At 44.8% G+C, this 20152-nt stretch overlaps 1 protein-coding gene across 1 annotated transcript; it reads left to right on the plus strand.

Annotated features, from left to right (window-relative positions):
• The first annotated feature begins 347 nt into the window (after positions 1-347).
• LOC149443923 (caveolin-3-like) lies at positions 348-19716 on the plus strand. Its single transcript, XM_089655134.1, has 2 exons — positions 348-539; positions 19174-19716. Exons 1-2 carry the CDS (start codon positions 348-350, stop codon positions 19513-19515), a joined length of 534 nt encoding a protein of 177 aa, XP_089511260.1. The 3' UTR covers positions 19516-19716.
• Positions 19717-20152: the final 436 nt, after the last annotated feature.

A 20152-nucleotide genomic window follows, 5' to 3' on the forward strand; every position in this document is an offset into this window, starting at 1 on the left:
ACCCAAAAAAGCCTATAAAAGGTACCAAGGGAATCTGCCCCAAGGGCATCTCCCCTGCTGACCCCGGGCCCTCGGGCAGTGCCCAAGTTTCCAAATGGTCAGTCCACCCCTGGTTGTGAACCTGAAGGGCCCACCAAATATGTGATATGTGAATGGGCTCCTCCGTACTTCTTTGCCTGTTTTTCGGAGGTGGTGGGAGCAGGAGGGGGCTGCTTGTCCCGGAGTGATCCGGAGATTGGGTTTCAGCCGTGAAATAGCGTGTGGTCAAAAATGACACTGACAGCGGCTCAGCTATGTCAGGCAGCTGTTCCCTGGCATCCCGAGAGGCCTTCAGATGTCAAAACCATATGACAAAGATACCCGACATCCAGCGCCCTGCGTCCAGCCTTCCCCGTCCAACGCAGCTGGTCGAAAGCTCCTCCAGGACCATGGCTGAGGAACAATCCTATTATGAGGAGAAGATCTCCAAGGATATTCTGGCCAAAGAAATCGACTTGGTGGACCGAGATCCCAAGAAGATCAACCAGGACGTGGTGAAGGTCTGTCTATTCTCCCCTGCTTGTGGTGTGCCTATTGGTGTAGACCCCTAGTGCCCCCCACATGCAGCCCTTTGGTAAGATGTGTGGCCCTCAGACCTCAGCAGTCTGTGGTGGGAACATTGACTAGGGTAATATTATTGGTCCCTACCAGCCTCATGTCCCATGTTCCCAGCTTCGTATCGTCTTCTGCAGCATATCCCCAGCCAACAATGTATCCTCTCCTCACTCTCTGACCCTCATTTCCTCTGTTAGGTCGGCAGTCTCTGACACTCCTCCCAAGCATTACATATATTGAGCATTACCCACATGGAAGAAAAATATATTTGAAATATATTTTTAAAATATTCTTTGAAATATATTTAAAATACTACAATATTCAATACATTTCAAAAAATATTTCTATATATATATATACAGTATATATATATATATATATATATATACTGTATGTTGAAATATATTTGAAATACCACAATTTTGGCCATAGTCAATATATTTCTAAATATATTTCAATATATATATATATACACTGTATGTTGAAATGCGTTTTTATTACAAAATATCTGAAAAATATTTTTAAAAATACATATCAAATATACTGTCTTTAAAAATACAAATCTACATTTTTGGAATGCATTTATAAATATGTGTAAAAATATATGTTAAAATGACTTTTTTTTATGTTAAAAAAATCTGAAGAATATATTTAAAAAAAAAAAAATGTTTTAAATATATCTCACATATTTTGTAATAAATATTTCAACAGCAGTATATATATATATATATATATATATGTGTATATATATATATATATATTTATATATGTATATACTTATATTTTTATATATACAGTATGTATGAATATATATATATATATATATATTATACAATATTTATAAAGCGCCAACAGTTTGCTCATTGCTTTACATTACATATATATATATATATGTATGTATGTATGTATATTTATTTATTTATTTATTGAAATATATTGAATACGGCCACAATTGTACCATTTCAAATATATTTTTCTTCCATGTGGGTATGTTGGCCCATCAGTGATGTCAGGGGCCACATTGGAGGCCCCCTCTAGCATATAAATTGCTAACAACTGGGGTAGACAGTGTAGAGCAGGGGTGCTCAACCTGTGGCCTATGGGCCACATGTGGCCCTCAGAATCCTCTGACATGGCCCTCGAATTGAAACCACTTCTATTATACCCTGCGGGTTTGGGGTGCCTTCTGAAGGTGCCCCAAAACTCCCGAATTCCAAAAAGTGCACCACCCCTGCAAAATATAATAGAAGTCTATGGCAAAGTGCAGCTAACCCGCAGGAAAGCAGCTTTATGAGGGTCTCAGGACACAAAGGACTTTACATTCGCAGTTTTGGGGGCAATAAAACCCCATAGTTGAGATGTGTTTTTACCATAGCCTCCTCAACCACTGGTGTAGAATCTGGGGTCTCAATGGTGACCCAGAGGGCCTCTCTGCCGAATTCAGCTTTACACTCGGACAGACTGGACGGCTGGGGCAGCAGATACAGGAACCGATCCTCTCCATTTTCCTCCTGCAACCGCTGAAATCCAGCTTCTCCTCCTCTCCCTCCCGCCGGAATTCAGAGGCTGCAGGAGGAAAACGTTCATTGTGCTATTGTAAATAAAAAACTTTGCAATTGTCAACCATTTCACTTCATTGTGGCCCACGACCCGCTACCAAATCACTTAAGTGGCCGCCCGCTCTCCAGAAGGTTTGAGCACCCCTGGTGGGAGACCCCTAGTCCCAGGGACAGCTGAATTTGTATTTTGGGTTTTGGATTTTTTTTTTGGGGGGGGGGGGTGTCCCTGATCACTTTCACAAGCCCAGTTTGCCATTGTTTTTTCTTTTTCAATCTTTTAATTATTTTTATTTCGATAAAAGAATAATAGTAGTGCCAAGAAGTCTCTGTTTTCAGGTCCTCATGCAGGAGGAAATCTGGTACAGGACAATTTTCTTGCAACAGTTTAGTAACCAACGGGGCTTTCTTTCAGCGGAAAACGTGGAGGGAACGCAGTTCCACCACCTCCAGCACTGAACGTATGTAATGGCAAGGGGTGCTGGAGGGTCTATTGATGTTGGTTGCTGGGGGATCTATTGTCGTGGAGGGGTCTATGGTTGTTGGAGGGGGTTCTGTTGTTGCTGGGGGGTGTCAGTTGTTGTAGGGAAGGATCTACTGTTGAGGGAGGCAGGGCTTGACAAATTTGTTTTGAATCTAGGAGCCAGCTTTTTGTAGTGAAGCATAGATCGACAGCACCCGGGACTTCATGTGATGCGATTTGCCACGCGTCAATCACGTCAAAACCGCACCACGTTTTAGGTGCCATTGAAAATAATGGTGCCTGAACCTACATTTTGTGGTCACAGCAATTCTGCCGCGATCCCAAAGAATTGTTGCTGGTAGGGGGAGTGAACTGTCTCTTATGTTGGAAGGGCTGTCTCTTTGCTGGATTGGGCTGTCTCTTTGCTGGATTGGGCTGTCTCTTAGCTGGATTGGGCTGTCTCTTTGCTGGACTGGGCTGTCTCTTTGCTGGTTTGGGATGTTTCTTTGCCGGATTGGGATACCTCTTTGCTGAATGGGGATATCTCTTTGCTGGATTGGGCTGTCTGTTTGTTATATGGGGATGTCTCTTTGCTGGACTGGACTGTCTCCTTGCTGGATTGGAATGTCTCTTTGCTGGACTACGCTGTCTCTTTGCTGGATTGGGATGTCTCTTTGCTGGATAGGGATGTCTCTTTACTGGATTGGGCTGTCTCTTTGCTGGATTGGGCTGTCTCTTAGCTGGATTGGGCTGCCTCTTTGCCGGACTGGGCTGTCTCTTTGCTGGATTGGGATGTTTCTTTGCCGAATTGGGATGCCTCTTTGCTGAATGGGGATATCTCTTTGCTGGATTGGGCTGTCTCTTTGTTATATGGGGATGTCTCTTTGCTGGACTGGACTGTCTCCTTGCTCGAGTCGGGTGTCTTTTTGCTGGACTGGGTTGTCTCTTTGCTGGATAGGGATGTCTCTTTGCAGAATATATATGTGATCCCTAGGAGCACTTTAATGTAAAGGGCACCTTGATATAAAGGGGACTCCCCTTTACAGTGCAGTCCCCTTTATATCGCAGTGCCCCTTTACATTACAGTGAGGAGGACCGCCTCTGTGAAAATTCTGTCACCAACCACCCCTGCGAATGCCCGACCCCATTCCCCCCTCCCGCCCGGGTCCCTGGAGAAATTGGCTGATCAGTCTAAATTGGCCGATCTTATTTTGTGCCCCAATCCGGGCCTGTCTGCTGTATTTTCTTTCCATGATAGTGGAGATTTTCTTTTAGTGGGTTGCACTTGTTTATCAATTTATCAGTGTAGCTCGGGGTAAAGTTTCAGCACCACAAGCGGTAACCCCCCCCGAGCTACACTCGGGAATACACTGCATCGTTGCTCCGGGATCTCTTCTGCACTTACCTTGTCCTGCGCTCCCGCGATGTCCCCCCTGCAGTGTCCCCTGTAATGTCCTCCGGCCGATGCCGGCATCGGGCTTCTGGGTTCCGTTCCCTGCGACGTCGGGACGTACGGGGGACGGAACTGGTGGGAAATTCAAAAATGTGAAAAAGTGACATTCACTAAATCCACTAAAATCACATAGTATAACATTCCTGTATCAAACCATTTCACATACATTTTGTCCCGAGTGCTTTGTCCGGCGCCCTGCCTGCATTTTTACTGTTCTTTTTGCCTGGAAACTGAGAAATGTCCATGGCGTCCAAAAAGCGTCCCTTTAGGTCAGACGCGGTTTTAGACCGGCTAGAGAACAGCGATAGTAAATCAGAACCACTTGCAGAATTGAGTGATAATGATTCGTGGGGGAAATTCCTCATCAGACACTGAAAACGATTCTGCGACTTTGCTCAGCGATGTGCGAACTTGGCGCTATATTTCACATTTCAGTGTTTTTGGTTTGATTATATTATTGAATTACATTTATTATTATTATATTATTATTTTTTATGATTATTTATTAAATTATAATTTATGATTTCCTGTTTCAAAGTTTATCATACCCGGGATGTTTACTAGACTCTTGTCCGGACAGATTTCAGTGAGTTATTCCTAAAAATTACAGGCCTACAATAAAAAAAATACATATTTCCATGCAAAAAAATGTACCGCTTTGAGCACAGAAATACTGACATAATCAGACCGCTGGGGAGGTTACAGATAGGTAGATAATGCAAAAAAAGAGCTTCACTTTGTTGTATTTTTCAGAGTCCATAGAAGGAAAACAATCGAATCTTCCAGAAAGTTTAATATCTTCAAGAATCATTTTGTAATTTGGATTTTGGGCTCAGTGCTGCCTATTGACTTTGACATGTTTTTTCTCTATTATTAGTCCTGCAGTTGCCCAGATAATAGCAGAAGGTAGATGAGTTCGGAATAATAAATCCGGGGAAATAATGGCAGCGATCACCTTGGCACGGCTTTAGAGATTCCCTTCCATTGGAGAGCTGCGCCAAACTAATGAGAACCACAAAAAACCTTAATGACCCGAACAACGCCGAACCAATCAGAAGGGCGAATGTAATGAAAGTAGCAAAATGCAGCACCATGTGTGTTCAGTGGGATAACAATGTCTAATAGGGGCTTATAGAAAACCCATGCCAAGCTGTCCGGCCTCCCGCTTGAAGTCAGCCTGTGTCAGATGTGTCACTGCAATAGCACTGAGATCCTAATAGAGAAGAAAGACGGCTGTGTTAAAGTGCAACTCCAGCCAAATAGCTACTGAGAGAGATACCAAGTAACATTGTTTGTAAAAAATGATCAGGTGGGAGATAGAGAGATACAAAGTAACATTGTTTATAAACATTGTTCAGATGGGAGATAGAGGCAAAGCAGCCATAACTGAGGTCACAGAGACAAATAACAGTGAGATCCTAATAAAGGAATCTAAGAAGAAAGATGGCTGATGTTCAGCCAAAAAGCTACTGAGAGAAATACAAGGTAGCATTGTTTATAAACATAGTTCAGATTTGAGATAAAGACATACAAAGTAGCATTGTTTATAAACATTGTTCAGATAAGAGGTAGATACAAAGTAACATTGTTTAAAAATATTGATCAGACGGGAGATAGAAAGATACAAAGTAACATTGTTTATAAACATTGATCAGACGGGAGATGGAGAGATACAAAGTAACATTGTTTATAAATATTGATCAGACGGGAGATGGAGAGATACAAAGTAACATTGTTTATAAACATTGTTCAGACTGGAGATAGAGAGATACAAAGTAACATTGTTTATAAATATTGATCAGACGGTAAATGGAGAGATACAAAGTAACATTGTTTATAAACATTGTTCAGACTGGAGATAGAGAGATACAAAGTAACATTGTTTATAAATATTGATCAGATGGGAGATGGAGAGATACAAAGTACCATTGTTTATAAACATTGTTCAGACTGGAGATAGAGAGATGCAAAGTAACATTGTTTATAAACATAGATCAGATGGGGGATAGAGAAATACAAAGTAACATTGTTCAGATTTGAGATAGATACCATGTAACATTGTTTATAAACATCGTTCAGATGAGAGACAGAGAGATACAAAGTAACATTGTTTATAAATATTGATCAGACGGGAGATGGAGAGATACAAAGTACCATTGTTTATAAACATTGTTCAGACTGGAGATAGAGAGATGCAAAGTAACATTGTTTATAAACATAGATCAGATGGGGGATAGAGAGATACAAAGTAAAATTGTTTATGAACATCATTCAGATGAGAGATAGAGAGATACAAAGTATCATTGTTTATAAAATATTGATCAGACGGGAGATAGAGAGATACAAACTAACATTGTTTATAAACATTGTTCAGACTGGATATAGAGAGATACAAAGTAACATTGTTCAGATTTAAGATAGATACCATGTAACATTATTTATAAACATCGTTTAGATGAGAGATAGAGAGCTACAAAGTAATATTGTTTATAAACATCGATCAGACGGGAGATAGAGATACAAAGTAACATTGTTTATAAACATCGATCAGACGGGAGATAGAGATACAAAGTAACATTGTTCAGATTTAAGATAGATACCATGTAACATTATTTATAAACATTGTTTAGATGAGAGATAGAGAGCTACAAAGTAACATTGTTTATAAACATCGATCAAATGGGAGATAGAGATACAAAGTAACATTGTTTATAAACATCGATCAGACGGGAGATAGAGAGATACAAAGTAACATTGTTTATAAACATCGATCAGACGGGAGATAGAGATACAAAGTAATATTGTTTATAAACATCGATCAGACGGGAGATGGAGAGATACAAAGTAACATTGTTTATAAACATCGATCAGACGGGAGATACAAAGTAACATTGTTTATAAACATCGATCAGACGGGAGATACAAAGTAACATTGTTTATAAACATCGATCAGACGGGAGATAGAGAGATACAAAGTAACATTGTTTTTATATTCACTCTGTTTTATTCATCTGCAAATCTAAGGGATGAGCTCCAATCTGGTGTCAGCTAAAGCAACCTACAAGTTTTTAAAAATAAAATGTGTTCCTAATTAACCCCTTATTAACCTTCACTCAACTCTAATAAGCCCCAATTAACACCTTCTCCCTATTCCCCCCCCCCCCCACACCACCTATTATTTTCCTGCTGATTTTTTTTTTTAACCATTTACATTTTTCTCACCGTTACCATTTACATTTTGTGTTTTCCACTATTTCATTGTTTATTTCTTTATTATTTTGTTAGGTTTTTGTTTGTATGTCGTAATAAAATAACTGCAAAATTGTAAAAAAAAGAAAAACAAAAAACATTCTTTTATTTTGAAACAACTTTGTAATGATTCGCACCAGAACTATAATGTCAGTGGCACTGAGAACAAATTATATCATAAAAAATATCACTTTTATCTATAATAACTATATTTTTTAGCAAAAACTGAACTAAATTGCTTGGATTGCATACATTTCTTCTTTTTTTTTTTCCGCACAATATACCAAATGGAAACATTGTTGTAATAAAATATATTACTATGTTATCGTACAGAATGGCCAATTACTGCTGAAACAGGCCCATGGGGGAAATGTCAGAATGTAAGAATCGTTCTGGTCCATGGGGGGGCTGGAGTTGCTTTTTAATGAGTTTGAACCCCCATGTGCCCCCCCCCTGCTCCCCCCAGACACCCACCATTAAGTTGCTCCATTCTACACATTCCATTCTAACAGTTTCCAGAAACATGAGCTGGGCTGTAGAGTCCTGCTATGTACAGAGCTCGTCCCTCATTATACAGGAGGCTGATCGAACGTTTCTTCTGAAACTTTACACCCCGAAACACAGGAGGTCCGACACAAAGTGCCCCGCCATCCCTGTGCTGATACATAAACTTCAAAATACGGGCCAGTACTGAAAACACACCACAACCGACCGTTAAAGAGACCCTGTCACCAGCCCAGCTCTTCACATAAGGATGTATGTGCCTTTACCATATGATATGCCTATTAATTATCAGTCAGATCCTCCATTGTACAGACATTGGCTGGGCGCTGCCATCGTTGGATGTGGTGTCAGCAGACCCACCAAACACAGACCCACCCAAGTGACACCCTATAGTATTCCTCCCATGGCAGCTACATAAAAGGTTATATAGGGAGGTGAGGGGAGGGATGGAGGAGCTGGGCCAGCACAGACAATAATTAGACACTCCCAGAAGAGGAGAGGGCTATGACATGCTAGGAGGGAGGAAACTTTGCTAGGGAGTTGTCTCTTCCTTAAGGGCGCTATTCCTCCCACTGATACCAATGATGGGGCACTATTCCTCCCACTGACACCAATGATGGGGCACTATTCCTCCCACTGACACCAATGATGGGGCACTATTCCTCCCACTGACACCAATGATGGGGCACTATTCCTCCCACTGACACCAATGATGGGACACTATTCCTCCCACTGATACCAATGATGGGGCACTATTCCTCCCACTGACACCAATGACGGGGCACTATTCCTCCCACTGACACCAATGACGGGGCACTATTCCTCCCACTGACACCAATGACGGGGCACTATTCCTCCCACTGATACCAATGATGGGGCACTATTCCTCCCACTGATACCAATGACGGGGCACTATTCCTCCCACTGACACCAATGACGGGGCACTATTCCTCCCACTGATACCAATGATGGGGCACTATTCCTCCCACTGATACCAATGATGGGGCACTATTCCTCCCACTGACACCAATGACGGGGCACTATTCCTCCCCCTGACACCAATGATGGGGCACTATTCCTCCCACTGATGGGGCACTATTCCTCCCCCTGACACCAATGATGGGGCACTATTCCTCCCACTCATACCAATGATGGGGCACTATTCCTCCCACTCATACCAACAATGGGACACTGACACCAACGATGGGGCACTATTCCTCCCACTGACACCAACGATGGGGCACTATTCCTCCCACTGATACCAACGATGGGACACTATTCCTCCCACTGACACCAACGATGGGGCACTATTCCTCCCACTGACACCAACGATGGGGCACTATTCCTCCCACTGACACCAACGATGGGGCACTATTCCTCTCACTGACACCAATGATGGGGCACTATTCCTCCCACTAATACCAACGATGGGGCACTATTCCTCCCACTGATACCAACGATGGGGCACTATTCCTCCCACTGACATCAATGATGGGGCACTATTCCTCCCACTGACACCAATGATGGGGCACTATTCCTGCTGCTGACACCAATGATGGGGCACTATTCCTGCCTCTGACACCAATGATGGGGCACTATTCCTACCACTGATACCAATGATGGGGCACTATTCCTCCCACTGACACCAATGATGGGGCACTATTCCTCCCACTGACACCAATGATGGGGCACTATTCCTCCCACTGATACCAATGATGGGGCACTATTCCTCCCACTGACACCAATGATGGGGCACTATTCCTCCCACTGACACCAATGATGGGGCACTATTCCTCCCACTGACACCAATGATGGGGCACTATTCCTCCCACTGATACCAATGATGGGGCACTATTCCTGCCTCTGACACCAATGATGGGGCACTATTTCTACCTCTGACACCAATGATGGGGCACTATTAATCCCACTGACACCAATGATGGGGCACTATTCCTCCCACTGATACCAATGATGGGGCACTATTCCTGCCTCTGACACCAATGATGGGGCACTATTTCTACCTCTGACACCAATGATGGGGCACTATTTCTCCCACTGACACCAAGCCAAATTTTTTAGGAAGTTCAAAGGTGCCTCCAAGTTGCTGGGCGGGGTCTATTTAAATAGAGGCGTGTCTTAGAGGGCACTTCCACTTTCAGCGGCTGGTCTACCAGGGTTCCGTCATCTGTCAAATGTTTGGATTTTCTGAGAACATCTTCTTTCCAGCTCGGCGCCTGTTACACGTATGATTTCACTCAGCCGGCCGTTCCAATAAAAGAGCCGCCAGCTGTCAGATGAGAGCGCAAAGCGAGTCCCCGAGGACGCCGCCACTGATCACCAAGAGGGATTATTGACTCCAAACGCGCAGCGCCAATCTTTACTTCATATATACAGTATTCCCTCCGGAACCCGATCCAGCCAGCTCAGTCCCCCCCCCAAAAGAAATACATTCCTAATCGCAGTGTGTATTTCTGGCTGTTAACCATTTGGCTGCCACGCCCATTTTTTCCATTGTCGCACGCATGTTAAACCGCACGTTTTAGGCCAGAAGATTAGTTAAACCCCCCGTGCCCCAAGCCAGTATATATTTTCTAAAAGCAAAGACCCCAAAAAATAAAATGGTGGTAGTTACATTTTTTTTATGTCACATGACATTGGTGCACATGTACAACACTTCAAATTTTACCCAAATTTTTTGATGAGGTTACAACAAGCAAATGGATACCAAACGGGTCAAGCTTGAAAAATTGATTATGACCCTAAAATGGCAACAAACTTCAGTCTCCTAAATTGGCCATAAGCATCGCTTTAAAAGCCTGTACGGGTCCTCGGTTTAGAGAAGTGGTCTCCAAACTGCGGCCCGGGGGCCAGATGTGGCCCTTTGCTTGCCTTTATCTGGCCCTTAAAGGCATTATTCCTGCCACTGAAACCAACAGTGGGACAATATTCCTCCCACTGACACCAATGATGGGACACTATTCCTCCCACTGACACCAATGATGGGGCACTATTCTTCCCACTGATACCAGTGACGGGGCACTATTCCTCCCACTGACACCAATGATGGGGCACTATTCCTCCCACTGACACCAATGATGGGGCACTATTCCTCCCACTGATACCAATGATGGGGCACTATTCCTCCCATTGATACCAATGATGGGGCACTATTCCTCCCACTGACACCAATGATGGGGCACTATTACTCCCACTGACACCAATGATGAGACACTATTCCTCTCACTGACACCAATGATGGGGCACTATTCCTCTCACTGACGCCAATGATGGGGCACTATTCCTCCCACTGACACCAATGATGAGGCACTATTCCTCTCACTGACTCCAATGATGGGGCACTATTCCTGCCACTGAAACCAACAGTGGGTCAATATTCCTCCCACTGACACCAATGATGGGGCACTATTCCTCCCACTGATACCAATGATGGGGCATTATTCTTCCCACTGATACCAGTGACGGGGCACTATTCCTTCTACTGACACCAATAATGGGGCACTATTCCTCCCATTGATACCAATGATGGGGCACTATTCCTCCCACTGACACCAATGATGGGGCACTATTACTCCCACTGACACCAATGATGGGGCACTATTACTCCCACTGACACCAATGATAAGGCACTATTCCTCTCACTGACACCAATGATGGGGCACTATTCCTCTCACTGACACCAATGATGGGGCACTATTCCTCCCACTGACACCAATGATGGGGCACTATTCCTCCTACTGACACCAACGACGGGGCACCATTCCTCCCACTGATACCAAATATGTGGCACTATTCCTCCCACTGACACCAATGATGGGGCACTATTCCTCCCACTGACACCAATGATGGGGCACTATTCCTCCTACTGACACCAATGATGGGGCACTATTCCTCCCACTGACATCAATGATGGGGCACTATTCCTCCCACTGATACCAATGATGGGGCACTATTCCTCTCACTTACACCATTGATTGGGCAATATTCCTCCCACTGACACCAATGATGGGGCACTATTCCTCCCACTGACACCAATGATGGGGCACTATTCCTCCCACTGATACCAATGATTGGGCACTATTCCTCCCACTGACACCAATGATTGGGGCACTATTCCTCCCACTCATACCAACTATTTCTCCTCCTAATACCAAAGATGGACCATTGTTTACTCCCACTGGGCAGAGTCCAGCCCCCTTACAGTCTGAAGGACAGTAAACTGGCCCTTTGTCTGGCACCCCCTGGTTTAGAGTTAACCATTAATGACGGCCCCACAATTAATGTTTTCACTTCGGTGTTTGTGATGATATGTATCACTTGTAGTACAATCACTGTTTTCTTACGCTTTCACACCCACTGTAGGTATTTATGTTCTTATGTGTCTATAGACAGGGAACTTTCTCTCTCTCTAACATACTTTCTTTCTTTCTGTAGCCTCTGCTGGCTGTGCGCCCGCTCTCCCCCTCAATTCCCTTTGCTGTGTGTGCAGCCACTTCCTCTCACCCTGCGCTTCCCTACTGTGTAGCTTCAGTGGTAGCTCTGTGTAAAAGTCTCCTGCTCCCCCTCACTCTTGGCAGGCAGGGGCGGTGGACCAATCAGGGGAAGTTGGAGGAGGATCATGGGATATGTAGTCCATTTTGGAGCTCTGTACAAAGCAGAGTAATTGGAGCTTGAACTACAGCACCCTCAGAGCCGGGAAAGAGGAAAACTGAGAACTTTCCCGAGCAAATTTACTGATGAGAGGACAGAGCAGTGTGGGGCATGAGGGTGCAAGGACCTTCTGCAGAGCTCTTTCCTATGTCAGAGGCTACACAGAGAGAAACTGTGTTGCTAGAGAACCCTTTGCTGTGCCTATATCCAGGGAGTACCAGTGTTCTCCGGTACTAAGCTTCTTCCAGGCTGTGCTGAGGACTGGAGTCACCCCAGGCAAGCCAGAGAAATTGGACATCTAACCGGAGAGACCACTGCTGCTGGTTCTGGTGAGAGGCCATGACCTGTTGCCCCTAGAGAGATTGAGATCATAGGAACTGACTACACAGCTGTTTATAGCTCTGTTACTGCCTGCAAACCTTATGTTCTCATGTGCACCAACAGTACATGTTGAGCCCCAACGTTAGCCAGCGGAAGATTCAGGACTAAAGACTCATTTTCAGTTACTACACTGAAACCTTTTCCGATTGCTTGATTAAGAGGTACCTCTCAGGGAATATTGCACAGGACTGTAGCCATTCTTTTAGTTCACACTACAAGTTATTTATCTGCACTGTGACGGGAATCACTTTGGGTGGGGGGCCCATGGAACACAGCTCACTTTGAAGAGGTGGGGAGACCCCTGTCTCAGCTCCCTATATCCCTCTTATGTGTAAGTCACCCTTTGCCTGTTAGGGGTGCAGGGTGATCTGTTCTCATATTGTGTAGACATGTCTAGGAGATAGGTGGGGTTTGTGGATTGTTTAATGCCATGTGGTTGCATCCCATTGTAATGTTGTGTGTCTTCCTTGGGAGCAAACTATTATGAGATGTATGTGTTTATGTATTGGCTTGGTGGGGGGTGTTTCCGGCAGCCCTCCCTCCTGATGGGACTGTCTGTTGGTGTGTCTTTTGTTACTAAAGGTAGATTGCCCCGCCCTGTGTCATTATGCAGGGAGGGGGAATTGTTCCCTTGAGTGTATATATCTTGTATCTGTGTTACAATAATGTAGTCTACTTCCTGGTTTTATTCCAAGACTGGTGTCTAGTCCTGTATGGTCAGCGGTGGTGTCTGTGGTCGGTGTTCGGACGGGGAAGCGGTAGTCTAACGGAAATACCCAAGTGCAGTCGGGGTCGGTTCTGTTACATGCACTAATACTGATCCTGCTGATTTATGAGTGATTTCAGTCTAGTGGTACCGAACATTATTCAAAGTTACTTTGGCGTAGAGATTGCATGGTCCAGCAGACTGTGTCCGAATCTCTGCTCTGTGTGCTCATTTATCCTCATCTATTCCAATACATTGACTTCATTTACCACTAGACCGTCTTGTGTCCATTTCCTGGTATTAGCTGGCAACCAAGTTAAAGGTATCTCTGCTCATGTTTCTATCAGTGCTTACAGTGCCTTTCATTCAGCCAGGTGTGTGGGGGGCTGAGGTTGTTCTTGGAGTCGAGGCGCAGAATACAGAACCCAAATTACCAAGTGGCTTCTTCGGGGGTAGCGCTACCTTTCTCTCTTTCTCTCCCTCCATCTCTCTGTCTCTCTCTCTCGCTCTCCATCTGTGAGTACTCCTATACTCTGTGTCCCATTACTGAGAATTGACATATAGTTCATATTATAAGGATTTATTCTATCTTTGATCCTCATACAGGATTCCCCATCTGATAATGACAAAATTATTGCAAATAATAAATCTATAGCCGAAAATTATTTCTTTCTTTTCCTCTCTTCCATCTCTTCTCTTTCCCTCTCTCTCACCCTTCTTTCTTTGTCTTTCTTTCCTTTTTCTCTCTTTCACTTTCCTTCTTTTCTTTCTTTCCTTCCTTTTCTTTCTTTCTTTCTTTCTTTCTTTCTTTCTTTCTTTCTTTCTTTCTTTCCTTCCTTTTCTCTTTCTTTCTTTCTTTCTTTCTTTCTTTCTTTCTTTCTTACTTTCTTTCTTTCTTCTCACTCCTTCTCTGTATTTAATGTTCTAGTTGTCTTTCTACTTTCTCTTTATTTCTTTCTTTCCACTTATTCTCTCTTTTGCCTTCATTCTTTCATTCCTTCCTTTCCTTCTTATTCTTTTTTCTTTCCTTTCTTTTTTTGTGTCTTCTCTCACTCTCTTTCTCTCTGTCTTTCTTTCTTTCTATCTCTCTCTTTCTCTTTCCATCTTTCTTTACTTTTTCTCTTTCTTTCTCTCTCCTCTCGCTCTCTTTCTCTGTCTATTTCTTTCTTTCTTTCTTTCTTTCTTTCTTTCTTTCTTTCTTTCTCTCTTTCCCCCCTCTTTCTCTTGCACCTTCTCTCTATTTTTCTCTTTCTTTTCTTTTTCTCTTTCTTTTCTTTTTCTCTTTCTTTTTTTTTCTCTTTCTCTCTTCTTTTTCTTTCCTTCTTTCTTTCCTTTCTTTCCACTTCTCCTCTTTCTCACTCTTTGTCTTTCACCTTCTCTTTTACCTTCATTCTTTCTTTCCTTCCTTCCTTTCTTTCTTATTCTTTTTTCTTTCCTTTTTTGTGTCTTCTCTCTTTCTCTTTCCCTCTTTCTTTTCTTCCTTCCTTCCTTCCTCCCTCCCTCCCTCCCTTCCTTTCTTATTCTTTTTTCTTTCCTTTTTTTGTGTCTTCTCTCTTTCTCTTTCCCTCTTTCTTTTCTTCCTTCCTTCCTTCCTTCCTTCCTTCCTTCCTTCCTTCCTTCCTTCCTTCCTTCCTTCCTTCCCCCCTCCCTCCCTCCCTCCCTCCCTCCCTTCCTTCCTTCCTTTCTTATTCTTTTTTCTTTCCTTTTTTTTGTGTCTTCTCTCTTTCTCTTTCCCTCTTTCTTTTCTTTTCTTCTTTCCTTCCTTCCTTCCTTCCTTCCTTCCTTTCTTATTCTTTTTTCTTTCCTTTTTTTGTGTCTTCTCTCTTTCTCTTTCGCTCTTTCTTTCCTTTCTTCCCACTTCTTCTCTCTTTCTCCTTCTCTCTTTCTCTATTTCTATCTTTCCTTCTCTCTCTCTCTCTCTCTCTTTCTGTCTGTCTTTCCTTCTCTCTCCCTCTCTCCATCCCTCCAGCTGTGTGTACTCTCGTAGTCTGTGTCCCATTAGTGAGAACAGACATTCAGCTTGTATTATAGGGATGTATTCTGGCTCTGATCCTTGTACAGGATTCCCCCGTCTGTTAATGACATTATTATTTGCTGTGTATCTAGTCACATGTGATCGGCACATTTCACCTGCTTCCACACACATCTTTGATTTTCTGAACAGATGTGATGATTGCGGCTGTGCCTGGCACGGGTCCGCGGTGGAGGCCTTGTTGTTACACTCCATCTGTGTTGCACGCGGCTGACGTCCTATCACTGCTAGGCGTTAGACGTCAAGGCGCACCTGTAATCTAGACGTGAACACATACAGATGTTTCCAATAAAAATATACAGAAATCCGGTAGAAAAATAACCATCTATCAATGCAGGTTTTCCCTTTCTGTTCCTCCCTGTCCATAGAACGGCAAACCTGCCGCCTTACCACCATGGCTGCCCAACAATCAATCTGGCGGGACTTACAAGACACATCTGCTCCCGCTTGGGGCTACTCCGGAATTCATGAAAACAAATCTTTAGAGTTTTTAAAATCCAAATAAATTCTTTGGAATGTTGGGAAGTAAATATTTTGGGTGGAGGGTTTTATTCTTTACTTCATTCTACTATTTATGAAAGTTTTATTTCAGAAAAGTCATAAAAGTGCATATTAGAGGTGAATTCCATGGATAGAAGAGAGATGTCTTGGCGCCACTATGGGTGTAATGAGGACTTAAAGCTGAACCCCAGGAAAAACAAAGATTGTCTGGATCAGTGGTTCTCAGCCACTGGGCTGTTGTCTGGCCTTCCTCCTCTCCTTCATAACCAACTACAGTGCTTCTCAGCTCCCATGAATGTCTGCAGTGTCCCCAGTATGCTGCGGAGAGCCTCCACCCCTATATTGCCTCCAACAGTGCCCGCAGTAATTCCCACAGTGCTCCACAACAATTCCCACAGTGCCCCGCAGTAATTCCCACAGTGCCCCGCAGTAATTCTCACAGTGCCCGCAGTAATTCCCACAGTGCTCCACAACAATTCCCACAGTGCCCCGCAGTAATTCCCACAGTGCCCCGCAGTAATTCTCACAGTGCCCGCAGTAATTCCCACAGTGCTCCACAACAATTCCCACAGTGCCCGCAGTAATTCCCAAAGTGCTCCACAGTAATTCCCACAGTGCCCCGCAGTAAGTCCCACAGTGCCCGCAGTAATTCCGACAGTGCCCGCAGTAATTCCCACAGTGCCTGCAGTAATTCCCACAGTGCCCCGCAGTGAGTCCCACAGTGCCCCGCAGTAATTCCCACAGTGCCCCGCAGTAATTCCCACAGTGCCTCACAGTGCCCTCCAGTCTTCCACTGTACCTTTGCAAAGTCTCTCAGAATGACCCCAGCCCCCTCTAGGTTCCTCATACTCTACAGGGCCACCGAGTCTGCTACAGAGTCCCCTGGCCCCTTCCAGAAGCCCCACCCCCAGAGTGACACCCAGCCTTGTGCAGAGCCTCCAACCTCCAACAGTACCTTCCACAGCACCTCCCAGCCACCACAGTGCCCTCCAGTCTCCCACAATACCCATGCAAAGCCTCCAGCCTTTCAAAGAGACCCATACTCCTCCAGGTTCCTCACAGTCTACAGGGCCACAGAGTCTGCTACAGAGTCCCCTGGCCCCTTCCAGAAGCCCCACCCCCAGAGTGACCCCCAGTATTGTGCAGAGCCCCCAACCTCCAACAGTATCCCACAGCACCTCCCAGCCCCCACAGAGCCCTCCAGTCTCCCACAATATCCCTGCAAATCCTCCAGCCTCCCAGAGAGACCCCAGCCCCCTCCAGAATCCTGATACTCTACAGGGCCACCGAGTCTGCTACAGAATCCCTTAGCCCCCTCCAGAAACCCCACCCTCCAGAGTGACACCCAGCCCTCTCCAGCGCCGTCCACTATTTCATATCTTGCATTCCCATACTTTTATTGTATATTAACTTTTTTACTGTTGGGGCATGGAAGATTATGAAAGAATTTAATGGGTCCTGGTCCTTATAGGGGGTCCTTATAGGGTTGAGCACCCCTGGTCCAAATCCATTCATTGTGTGTATTGTTCTGGAATCCTATGTTATTACTAGATTAGGGTGACCAGATGGTCAAAATGAAGTCTGGCGACGCTTTACTGACCACACCTACATTTATTGGGTGGGAGGGGACCTAAAGGGGTATGGTCAAATAATTCCTTAAGATACTCTGCTCTGGGTCCAGAGTTTATAATGCACCAGTGCCAGAGTCAGGAGTCATTAATGCACCAGTGCCAGGGTCAGGAATAAGTAATGCAGAGTGCCAGGGTCAGGAGTAAGTAATGCAGAGTGCCAGGGTCAGGAGTCATTAATGCACAGAGTGCAGGGGTCAGGAATAAGTAATGCACCAGTGCCAGGGTCAGGAGTAAGTAATGCACCAGTGCCAGGGTCAGGAGTAAGTAATGCACCAGTGCCAGGGTCAGGAATAAGTAATGCACCAGTGCCAGGGTCAGGAGTAAGTAATGCGCAGAGTGCCAGGGTCAGGAGTAAGTAATGCAGAGTGCCAGGGTCAGGAGTAAGTAATGCAGAGTGCCAGGGTCAGGAGTACGTAATGCGCAGAGTGCCAGGGTCAGGAGTAAGTAATGCGCAGAGTGCCAGGGTCAGGAGTAAGTAATGCGCAGAGTGCCAGGGTCAGGAATAAGTAATGCACCAGTGCCAGGGTCAGGAGTAAGTAATGCAGAGTGCCAGAGTCAGGAATAAGTAATGCACCAGTGCCAGGGTCAGGAGTAAGTAATGCGCAGAGTGCCAGGGTCAGGAGTAAGTAATGCAGAGTGCCAGGGTCAGGAGTAAGTAATGCGCAGAGTGCCAGGGTCAGGAGTAAGTAATGTGCAGAGTGCCAGGGTCAGGAGTAAGTAATGCGCAGAGTGCAGGGGTCAGGAGTAAGTAATGCAGAGTGCCAGGGAGGGGAGTAAGGCCCCCTTCACACTGACAGTCCGATTGGGTCCACCTGTCAGTTGGACCATCCATAGCTCTCTATGGACCAATGGGTGTCAGCAAACATGTGTCCACTGACACCTTCCGGCATCTGATCCAATCCTGTAAGCTAAATACAGACAGATGGGGATCCGTTGCCCATCCATTGGTGGTTTGGATTGGATGACAGTTGGGTGGAAGCGGACAGGGGGACCATTTCCATCTGACCTCCCCATAGAAAACAGCAAGATGTCATCCACTTGCTCAGTGGGGATCAGTGGAGAGAAAACACACAAAGTCTAGAGGTCAGGAGTAAGTAATGCGTTGTGTCCAGAGGTCAGGAGTAAGTAATGCGTTGTGTCCAGAGGTCAGGAGTAAAATATCCACCAAGTGCAGAGGTCAGGAGTAAGTAATGCAAGGAGCAAAAGGTCAAAAGTCAGTGAAGCACAAAGTGCCTCCCAAGCAAATTGTAGCCAGGCAGATTATATGCAGTCCATGAGTCAGGGATCCCATCAGAGAAATGGGGACAAATTCAGGGACACTTTCTCCTGGGGACACCCACACATCTGGTCACCCTACACTACATCATATATGACAGTTGTATGCTGAATTTGAAAGTATAGGCGATCAGTTTATGTGATTTTTTTTTCCTTCCAGGTAGATTTTGAAGACGTCATCGCAGAGCCGTACGGCGTTCACAGCTTTGATGGCGTCTGGAAGGCCAGCTACACCACGTTCACCGTCACCAAGTACTGGTTTTACCGGCTGCTCTCGGCTGTGATCGGCATCCCCCTGTCCATCCTCTGGGGGGTCCTCTTCGCCCTGATCTCATTCTGCCACATCTGGACGGTGGTGCCCTGCGTCAAGAGCTACCTGATCGAGATCCAGTGCGTCGGCAGGACGTTCTCCCTCTGCGTCCACACCTTCTGCGACCCGCTGTTCGAAGCCTTGGGAAGGGCCTTCAGCGCCATCAAAGTCACGATGCAGAAACAGGTTTGACCGTGGCCTATATCTCACCGCGAAGACCACGCCAGACGCAGCGAAGAGCAAAAACTGCAAAGATTCATTTTCATTTTAAAGGCTTTTTTTTTTAAACCATTTTCCACATTTTCCACTAATTAAGCTTTTGTGAAAAAAAATGTTCCTTCAGTTTTCAGTGTTTTGTCTAATTTGAATGAAAATTAAAAAAAAAAAGGAATTTATTTTATTTGATTGCTTTTTTTTTAAGTTTGTCAATTCACCTGTCAGCCTGCCAATCAGGAGTCTCTTTTTGGAAAATATAATCCAATCCAACTGCTTGTGTTGTGTCTCCCTATCAGCTGGATCGGCTGGCATCATATCGATCATTCTTTCAGGGTCCATTCACATTTGTGGGGGGTCTGTATTGGGGGAGGAAGACCGTCCTAAGGGGTTTGTACTGGGGAGGGGAGTCTGTACTGGGGAAGGAGGGGCTGACTGTTCTGGGGGGGGGGGGGGGTCTGTTGTCTGCCCTGGAGGGTCTGTACTGGTGGTGGGTGACTAACCTGAGGGGTCTGTTCTGGGGAGGGGAGTCTGTATTGAGGGGTCACTGTTCTGATGGGTTTGTTATTTAAAATAAATAATAAAACTAATAATAAGATAAAAAAAATATTATTAT

The sequence above is a fragment of the Staurois parvus genome, unplaced genomic scaffold (assembly GCF_062004578.1).
Source record: "Staurois parvus isolate SC_StPar_1 unplaced genomic scaffold, SC_StPar_1.0 ptg000824l, whole genome shotgun sequence".
NCBI classification, from domain to species: Eukaryota; Metazoa; Chordata; class Amphibia; order Anura; family Ranidae; genus Staurois; species Staurois parvus.